This window comes from Pan troglodytes, chromosome 6 (genome assembly GCF_028858775.2).
Source record: "Pan troglodytes isolate AG18354 chromosome 6, NHGRI_mPanTro3-v2.0_pri, whole genome shotgun sequence".
Taxonomy (NCBI): Eukaryota; Metazoa; Chordata; class Mammalia; order Primates; family Hominidae; genus Pan; species Pan troglodytes.
The window spans coordinates 137,407,644-137,418,340 of NC_072404.2; the positions used below are offsets into that span (position 1 = coordinate 137,407,644).

Consider the following 10,697-nt stretch of genomic DNA (forward strand, 5'->3'; position numbering starts at 1 on the left):
GGGTAATTTTTTGGGGCATGGGACCCATTTCTCATTCAGCAGGTCTGGTGCCAGACAATAAGTAAATTTATCCTTAATATTGGAGTTTACCATTTGTAAAATAAGAGTGACTAAACATATTTATAATATTGTAATAATCATTAAATGAAAATTGCTATGTAAATGTTGAGACTGTTATTTTGGATAATTAAGAGTTGGTTTAATTTGTATTTATTTCCTCTTTTCAGCCCCCAAAGCATTATGTAGTAAGTGTATACATGATCCTAAGACCATGTGAGGTACTTTCAAATATCTATACAAAGCATCTCAAGAGTTTGTCTTAGATCTATTTTTCTACTTTTTATAATTTGGTTATGGGGAGTGGGGTGTTTTCCTCTTGGTTGATTGCCCTTACTCTTTCCCAAAAATAAGTCAAACAAAAGTTGTTTCTACTTGTGTTTTATTTGCATGCACCTTCTCTAAATGTATGGGAAAATCTTTTGATCTTAGAGCATATGCAATAACTGAATCAAATGCTGACCATCATAATTTGACAATTTACAAGTTTACATAATTGTTAGTTTTCCTCTTGTCACTGTAAGCAGTTTTAAATAATAGACGTGCATATATGTATATATACATATGTATAATCACATACATCTGCATAAATACATACGTAAATATATATATTCTTTGGTCATCCATATTAGGAGTCTACTCATTGAAACTTTTACAAATTTTAATGTAAGTGAGTGGTTACAAATTATATTAATTATAGCCTATTTTAGTTTTACCTATGGCAGGAAAACTGATGTGCACAGTTTGCATTGTTGTCTAAATGCTGTAGCAGGGACTTTAATCCGACATGAGCTTAAATAAAGTACTTGCTCATTGATCACCTTACCATAGCTGTTCTTACTAATTGACTTTTTAAGTTAAAGACTATATGTGAGAGCATCAAATATTATAGTATGCATCATTCCAAACTACAGGCTACAAAACTTGCCAAGGTATCTCCCAACTTGATATTAACAACTAATGAATATTACTACTACCATGATGGCAATATCATTATTTAGTATTTCTTATGACCTGCCTCATGGCCTGGGTATAACCATCTTTCTTATTGCCTTTATTTAGCATTGTTTTTCAAAATCAGGTTATTTTTTAATGGAATGTGAGCTCTAAGTCTTATAGAAAGGCGAGTATCAAAGTAACTGACCATGATTTTAACTATGCCATATCACGCTACACCATTGCATGGCAACCATCACCAAAGTTCCTCACAATGAGCTACCCAGAAAATGACACCTTTAGCCATACAACATTGATCATGTTGGCCAACACCATGTGTGAATTGATTGAAATATGGCATATAAAAAAATCTCTTCTACCTTTATTTATGCATTTTGAGTATGAAGTATATTGAACATATTCACTTAATTTTGTTACCTTGGTTTAATTATGCTACTCTAATTTTGTACCTAAAACAATTTCTCAGGAGTTTGCAAAAAATTATTACTTTTACCCATTTATTTTTATACTGTTTCCTATTTTATTCGCTACGCCAAAGCTTTAAACTTTCTGAATTTTTTTGTTCTTTTTTATTTTGGAGAAACTTATTGCATATGAAAGAAACAGATTAAATATGTATTTTCTCCATAAGTGATTTCTGAGTGATCCTGTTAGACTGACTCTATATTGGCACAAAGTATAATATTCTTCTATCATTTGTTGTATTTTCACATTTGTACTAAATAATAAATATTATTAAAACTTAAAATTTCTATTTATTTAAAGGACCGGGACACTATTGAACGTTGTAATAATGAGATGCTTGTTCGGATACACCATTAAATCTCCGTGGATGCCTCAGTCTCTTAAGGCATTTTGTATAGTAATGATGTGTTAGTAAAAGATGGTATTTGATTTGATGTTTTGATATGCTATGCCTCTTAAAAGCTAAGGGTTACAGACTTAGGTAGATTATTCCCTATTATTTCTACCAAAAATTCCTGCATCAAAAACCTCTTCCTCCAAAGTTTGGGATTATCCTATTTTTTATAAAGAAAAGATTGGTTCTCTTAGGAGTTACTCTTTCTGATCTGAAAGGCTGCAATGGCATTTTATCCACATATTTACAATTTAGTATTGAAATTACATTGTCTTAAATATTGTTTCTTTGGTAAATATATCCCAATGAAAGTCTTGACAGTAATACTATCTTGTGGCTTGGTAAAACAGATTTGGTGCCTACAAGATTAGTGAATTTTATTATTTGTGTGACTAATATAGATGTAAGTGGCTTTTGAGTTTGCTGCTTATTTCATGGTTTTTATTAATACCACTTCATTCTGTTAATCATGTTATTTTATTAGCTTGGTAACTGTAATGTAGCCTATTTAATAATTCTATTATTATTTAGGATAAACTGTTTACTAAATATTGTATTGCTTTTTGCTTTTGTTAAAAAGAAATGAAAAAGATAATTTATAATTGCTGTCATTCTTTGATAGATTTCATATATATATATATATATATATATATATATATATTTGAGGTGGAGTCTTGCTCTGTCACCCAGGCTGGAATGCAGTGGTGCAATCTTGGCCTGCTGCACCCTCCACCTCCTGGGTTCAAGCGATTCTCCTGCCTCAGCCTCGTGAGTAGCTGAGATTACAGGCATGCGCCACCACACCCAGCTAATTTTGTATTTTTAGTAGAGACAGGGTTTCGCCATGTGGGCCAGGCTGGTCTCGAACTCCTGACCTTGTGATCCACCCGCCTCGGCCTCCCAAAGTGCTGGGATCACAGGCGTGAGCCACCGTACCTGGCCAGATTTCAAATATTTAAATCAGTTTCCCTGAAGAAAAACTCAGTCTTCCAAATAGTGCCTTTAACTTCCTAAATGTGATAAAACTATGCATTTAAATTAATAATTTGCTTACTTTATTCTTTGTACCTTTTAATTACACTTGTGTACAAAAGTATCACCATAAACTATGCTCATTATTATTTCAAATTGTCGTTTAAAAAAATGTGTAAGTTTGCATTCAGAAATTAAATTTATCAAGGAGCCTTTTTAATGTTAAAAAGGAATGTATATTCTTTTAAAAGATTTCGTAGTTACATTTATGAATAAATAATTTCATAAATATATTTATCTTATTGTTACTAAGATAATTATGTTTATTTCTCATATAGAAGATAAAGCTAATTAACATACAGCTCTGGAGGGATTATTTAAGTACATGTTTTAGGGCCTTGATAATTATATGTGTTAGATTTAAATGCATGATGAATTAAATCCACAGTTTTCTTGTTACTGTGTGCTTTCAGTTGTATAACAATTGTCTTAAGTCACCATACATCTGTCCTCACTCTACCTGTACCATCCTTCCTATTAGTGTTATTACATTATTATATGCAGAATTATAGTTTGAAGCAGTTGCGGTCTACATTGCTTTTATTTCGTGCACTGTGAAACTTGGCTTATCTTCAAACAATTAAATAAGCCTTGCTTGCTCACCTACATCAGTGTTGCTTTTTTGTGTTATAGAAAATTAATGTGTTCCTAATGTGTTTTTTTAATCTAACATTACATATGTCCCAAAACAAAACCAGAATGAGTCAACAGTTTTTGTTCAGTTATTACAAAAATGTGAATTCTAAGTGTTCACTCAAAACAAAAAATACTGATAGTTCTTCACTATCTGACTTTTTTCTAGCCTTTATGGAGTCTATTTTGATGAAGGGAGATGATTCTATAAGCCAGTATAATTTTTGAACTATTTAATATATTGGTAGTGCCTGACTCAAACCAGTGGTTACTAAAATATCAGTTATTACTTGTGAGAAAGCAGCAGGTTTAGGGGTACCCAATATGAGAGGTTGTGCCCATCAGCAGAGCTAAACTTTGAGTTCAGAATGTTGAATTCACAGTTCCAGAATTATGGCTTCAAAATCTTTAGGAAGATAGAAACAATCTTCCAAATTATTTTATTTCAAAATTGTTATGAAGAGACTCAGCAAAAGACTTCTGGATTCTAAGAAATAGAGGTATTGAAGTATTCCTGGGAATTTCAGTCAGTTCAAATGATCTCAGTCCAGTTGGAAACCAGAATAAAGAGGCTTCAAGGTGGGTTTATATGCAGTAATATGAATGTGCTAACACTTGGGGGTGCTTACCCATGAGAGTGCCAAGGAGACGTGCCTAGGCCTACACATGTTTTCCCAGAGCCAAGGAGGCCCAAAGAAAAAGTCTTGCTTTTATTACAGTAAACAGTAATCCAATTATAAGTCATTAATATTCTTTAGGGGATGTGATTGGATTAAAACCCTGTATTGTAACTTACTAGAATAGAAACCATAATCCCTATAGTTAGTTGATGCTCTGGTAAAATGATAAAAATAAGTCTAATGCAATACACACTAAAAATATTAAAGAAAAAGGGAAATAAATCCTCAATGTGATAGTTATACATACCCTTCCCCAACCCTTATTACGATTAAATAAGAAAATTATATTTGCCCGTTAAAAGTATGAAGTTAGGTGGAGTTAGACCATTTTTAAAAAATTTTGAACACCTTCTTAGTCATGTTGAAACAAATGGAAAATACTTGATATTTTTGTATAACCTCTTGGCAGAGCAAAAGCCTACAGTATGTGTACCACTAATAAGTATTTGATTATGATTTGCCATTATGAGCATTAAATATTTCAACACTCTATGAAAAAGAGTGGCTACACTTCAAATTATTTTCAATAAAACTAGGTATCGTCTAATGGGCTTAATTTGAAGATTTTTTATATGCATGAACTTCTTTAGTTATAGCTTTTAGAAAATCGTAAGGAAGGTCATTTGTCTGTCACAGTTTAGTTGCATCTCATTTTTAAATTCAAATGTATTAATTTGCATGGCGATTACAAAGACACAAGTGTTTGAGATGATTGAAATCACTTTAGTTTGGAAACATAAAGAATAAAGAGCATGAAGAACAGACAGTGAGAAAAGGATTTCATAAGAAGAGAAATAGAAGAAGGAGACCACTAATGATCAAAATAAAATTTCCAAAGTCCTTCATGGTTAGTTTTAACGAGAAAAAAAGTGAGAATTAAAAGTAAGATTGTGATTGTTTCTAGTGAGTACTTTCCTTTTTAAATTACAGGAGTTGTTTAGGGTAAGTAATTTTGAAACAGCCAAGTTGTCAAGAGTATGAACTTTATCTGAATCTTCTTGGAAGCTAGGCATGCTTAACAGATTTTACATAAATTCTCATTTTATGGTTTTGAATATATTAATACCCAGCAGTCTTGGTAAAAAATAAACTCAAGAAACTTTGTATTGGAAAACAGACCTGGGTATGATAAACATTTAATGTTGGTTCAGTTATACCTTGAAATTTCTATAGAGTATGCATTTCCTTTGAGGACATAAAACATAGAACATAAGCAGCATTAGGATAGTGCAGAGCATAAATTTTGGCGATAGCCTGAGATTCCATAAAGGCATGGGAGTTTGAAGAACCTCATTATAATAATGCTCAAACCTCACAGTTACTTTGTCTACCATTTTCCTAATGACCCAGGCAACTCAGACCAAGACTAAAGAAAAATTCTCCTCTGGCCGCTCAGTAACGTGGTAGAGTGGCTAGATTCCTTCTTAGGAGAGAAAGAACCAGCTTAGTCTTTCCTGACATTCCCTGACAGGTCCTGTTTTAGAACTGAGATATATGTTGATTCTGATTTGTTGGGACAAACAGACATGAATGATTCTGGTCATCAGATTCTTTAAGTGGACAGCATTAGCTGAGTTTCCCTGGGGAGAATGCACAAGATTCACTCTGTTAGTTCTTCTTGCTGACAGCAAGGCTGGAACCTGCTAGAAAACACTCTTCATTTTACCTGGTGCAGCACCCAGTATAGAAATAGGTATGAGGCCAGATTTGAGGAGTAAAGATAATTATTTGTCCCTTAGTCAAAATAGAAACTTAAGGAAGAGGTAGCTAAATAAGAAAATAAATTCTACCAATTCTCCAGAAAATCCCTGGCATTTCCCCAACCATGCTTTTATCAGCCCTGCTAAGGATGAAATAACTCTGTACTGATGAAAAATTATTTGCGTTTCTTTACACTCAGTTTTATCAGTTTCACTGACCTCCTCTCCGTTCTTAGCTTCAGTCAGACTTAGGGGCAGGGGAAATGGGGAAGGGAGTGGAGTGGGAGGTAGAGATCAAGATTTGGGTAGAGTTACATATAAGCTCATGTAGTGTTGTGTTGTAGTGTTCAGTAATGTTGAAAACTAAAATTTGGAATTTTTATTGTGAGAAAGTCTGTATTTTCAAAGCTGACATTAACTTTTTTATTCTTTTTAATTTTTTCTCTTTCACCCAAAGGTAAATCCACAAAGGCCGAAATAGTTGAATAAAAACTTTAATAATTTTGTTTTTAATTTTGTAGAACTTGATCTTTTCCCTGAATTAATTGGAACTGAAGAAATAATCAAGGTATCATAGCCATTTTTATATTCAAATGTTTTAATATTAAATGGTCTATTTTGAATTGTTGCTTGGGTGTTAGGTATTGCCACATGAATAGAAGTTGTGTGTATGATTCATTGTTTGTGGGGTTAGTTGCTAAGCTTTATATATAGATAGTCACATAATTTATATACATGATTCTCTTATGAAGAAGTTGAAAGATGTTTTGATTGGTATAGTACTAAAAAACAAGAAATATAAATGGTGATGAAGAAAAAAACAATGAACTTTAAAAATAATTATAGCTATGCACTACAGCTATAAACTGGAATTTTTTTAGTCTCCAAATTTTTCTGAAAAACTAAAATTATATTTAACCAGTTCTTAACATTCTACAGTTTATATATAAATAACCAACGATTGATAGATTAACGATAAATGTGGCCCAAAATATAAATTGTATATATATTTTTTGCCCATTTAAATTGTTTATTATTTAAGTTGATAAATATTCATTTACTCAAAGAACATTGTGCTGACAACAGGCACTTATACTACGAGTAGTCTATACTTTTTAAAGATAAAATTTATAGGTATTTGAGACTATAAATTTTAACATTATTTTATTTTTTTAAATAGAGAGAAAATGATTGTTTAATATCTTTTATATTTCATCATATGCCCTAATGTGCTGTTCATCATAACTGAAATTATATATTCAGTTCAGGTGCTATTGTTGATGATAATACAAATGTGTACATGTGTATAGATTGTGTAGGAGCTGATAAAAGTGTGACAACTAGTGCTGTTATCTAGCAATAAATAACAATTAGGTCTTTCATAGGTATAAACTATCTTGATATTTTATGTATCTTATGGCTAGTCTCTCTTACAAGGGACTATTTTACCAAAATGACCAGTCTACTTTGTAACAGGAGTTTATAGATTTCAGCTTAGAATAACTTTATCTGTATATATACATACATGCTCACATGCATATGGAGATATATATATACATATATGTGTATATATATATATACACACACACATACAAGCGATCAACAGAATTAAGTCAAAAAAGAAATTATATTTGTACTGAGTTGTTAATTCAAATAATGGGTCTGACATACTGATGTAAGCCCTTTTTTCAGTAATTGGTGCCATGTATTAAATGATATTCTGTTTAAGTTCCGTCTTTTATATAAGTTTTACACATCACATACTTTTTAGAAAGGACCAAGGAACGATCAATTATTTTTCATAGTAATTCCCATTACCATGATTCACGATCCATGCTTAGTTACTTTAGTTACAAGATCCATGTTTAGTTATTTTTCTTCTCTATTGCCATTAACCCTAAGGCAACTTTTACCATAAGCCTACAAAAGTTATTTAAAATCTTCCAATGTTAATTACTAGTAAATTTCTACATAAAACTATAATATTGTATTTAGTATAATATTTAGCTGTGTGAATAGGCTACACATGTGACTTTATATACATTTTAAAATATTTTCCATTTTTTAATGGACATATAATACTTCTACGTATTTATGAGGTATATAGTGATCAAATCAGAGTAGTTTGCATATCCATTATCTCAAACATTTACCATTTTTCTGTGTTGGAAACATTTGAGATCCTTTTTTCTACCTATCTGAAAATATATATTATTGCTAACTGTAGTCATCCTATATGCTATCAAACACTAGAACTTATTCTTCCTATCTAGCTGTAATTTTGTATCATTTAACCAATCTCTGCCTGTCGCCCCCTCCCCACTACATTTCTCAGCCTCTAATAACCACTATTCTACACTCTACTTCTATTAGATCAACTTTTTTAGCTTCCACATAAGAGTGAGAACGTGCAGTATTTATCTTTCTGTTCCTGGCTTATTCCACTTACATAATGGAGGTATATCTTTATTTTTGTCATACACTCTACAATAGAGATACCTAAAGCTATTCCTGTCATGGTGCCTCTGGTCTCGCCATGTACATATATGACAAACACAAGCAGATCTTCCTGTTAGAGAAGAATGTGAAGATATGTGAGCAGGCTGGCTTGTTGTAGTCAGAGAAAAGTTCCTAGATAGGAGAAAAAAAAAGCCTCCGTGCATCAGCCCAGGTCCCAACAGGAAACAGATGCCACACTCAAGTGGAGTCATGGAGGTTAATTTAATAAAAAAGGATGATTCACTGGTGTGGGAAGTCTTAATGCAAACAAACAAGGGGTGGCATTGTACATTTGGTATGAATGATATCAGGGACTCGTTGTTCCATCTAAACTGAAAGGCAAGAGGGCAAGGAGAAGGTGCAGAGAGAATGGCACAGCAGATGCTGTGGCCTCTGTAATGGGATAGCACCATCCTGTGGTGACCAGTTAGGTAAGGAACCTCCCAAGGAATAACCACATTCTCTGGCCACCCGCCTAGAATGAATGGAGACAGGTGGAGAGAGGCTGTGGAAAGCAAAATGAGAATATATAACACATTGAGGAAGGAGTCACCTGAGAAGGCAGAGTAGAATTAAAAATCAATGTCATTACTTGTTGGTAGAAGGCTATGATCTACAGGAAAATGAGGAGGAGAAAGAATTCTTATGACATTAGGCTTATTTGGTTTGTGGGGCTTTACCCATGGTGGTAGTACCCAAAGAAACAGCAGCTCTAATTCTTTGAGCTGGAAGAATCCTTGGTACTGCCAAGGGGGAGGGAACCAGCTACCACCACACAGATGGGGATTTAAAATAAAGGATACAGGAGCAGTGATTGGTAAGCTTGGCTTGGTAAATTGGTAGTAGTTCTTGCTATTGAAATTAACTATTGTATTAATAATATATTGTCAAATTGAAAGAGACCCATGTCATAATATGTCTTCCTGGAGCATGATTATGAGATGGGATGAAAACACTTCTTAACCAATCCACTATTCACTTCCTTTGCTTCATGCAGGAATGAATGACAGGCTGGAAAATGCATGGAATATATTCGTAATGACTTTTAATCCCTGAATATAGAAATAAAGAGTTTGAAGGATATTTCTTAGATCCTCTCCAAACAGAAATGTATGACTTTGCAAGACAAAGTATCTGTAGCATGATCATGGCTTTACACTAACTTTTAAAAATGAAGTTGTCAAGGATAACATATGACACAGATCGAAACTACAGTGGAAGAAAGAGTCACAATAACTCCATAAAGAAATTGTAGGAAAGAGTATTTGTTAAAATATTTGTAGTCAGATATGAATAAAGTAATCATAGGGTATGAATGATATGTTCTTCTTAAAATGTTGACATAGCCAATGTGACCTTACAGAGATCAACAAGATATGGTAGGGTAGGATTAATGAAGGTCTAATCACCCTCACTGGGTTCTGAGAGGTTCTGAACCTCATAAAGTTTATAGAACGCATATGTATCTGATGTGTGCATAGTTTTTTTCCCAACTATGTAATAAGAAGAGGTGTGTAGCATTATGTTACAATAAAAATTTTATGAAAATTTACATTGCTTATAGGAGGATATGATAAAGGATATTTATGTGGAAATATAAGCAAAGAGAAAGAAATGTAATATTATTGTGGAAGTCAATAGACATTGTTAGATCATATAGAGAAAATGGATGACATATATTTGGGGAACTTTTGCTGTGAAGGAGAGACGAGAAGTAGAATGATAACTAGAAGGTGAATTAGAGGTTTTCCTTTGTGTTTCCTTTAAATAAGAGAGATCAGAGTTGATTTAAGCTGATGAGAATTATCTGTTTGAGAATTTGAGAAAACAAATCAGAAACACAAAATAGACTGAACTACTCAATTATGTTCAATTCCCAGGTTCATGATAGGGACTAGATCTAAAACACAGAAGTGCGAATTAGCTTTAGAAAGGAAGGAAAACAACTCTTTAGTTATAACAGGACAGGAGGGGCAGAGATAACTTGGTTGGTCCCTGTTTTTATGTTAAGAAGAAGTGTGTCTTTGGTGGCTTCTATTTTCCCTGAAAACAGGAAGGCCATCTGCTGAGAATGGGAGGAAAGGATAGGAAAATGAAGGTTTGACAGAGTTTTGGTAGAGAGAAAGAGTGTGGAGTGATACCAGAAAACTAGGCAAATATTTAGGTTTGCAAAAACAAGGAAGAGTTTAGAAACTCCACACTGCCAAGCTTAACATTGATCCCCAGCAAAACTCTGGATCACATTATAAAACAAATATTTATGAGAACTTCTAAGGAAAG

At 33.0% G+C, this 10,697-nt stretch overlaps 1 protein-coding gene across 4 annotated transcripts in view; it reads left to right on the forward strand.

Annotated features, from left to right (window-relative positions):
* The window catches only part of PTPRZ1 (protein tyrosine phosphatase receptor type Z1), a 190,407-nt gene that overhangs the window by 126,444 nt on the left and 53,266 nt on the right, over window positions 1–10,697 (forward strand). For all 4 annotated transcript variants that reach the window (XM_009454089.4, XM_001144786.6, XM_003951117.5 and 1 more), the window contains exon 11: window positions 6,440–6,486. In XM_009454089.4, coding sequence (XP_009452364.3) covers window positions 6,440–6,486 — 47 coding nt within the window. The remainder of the gene's footprint in view (window positions 1–6,439; window positions 6,487–10,697) is intronic.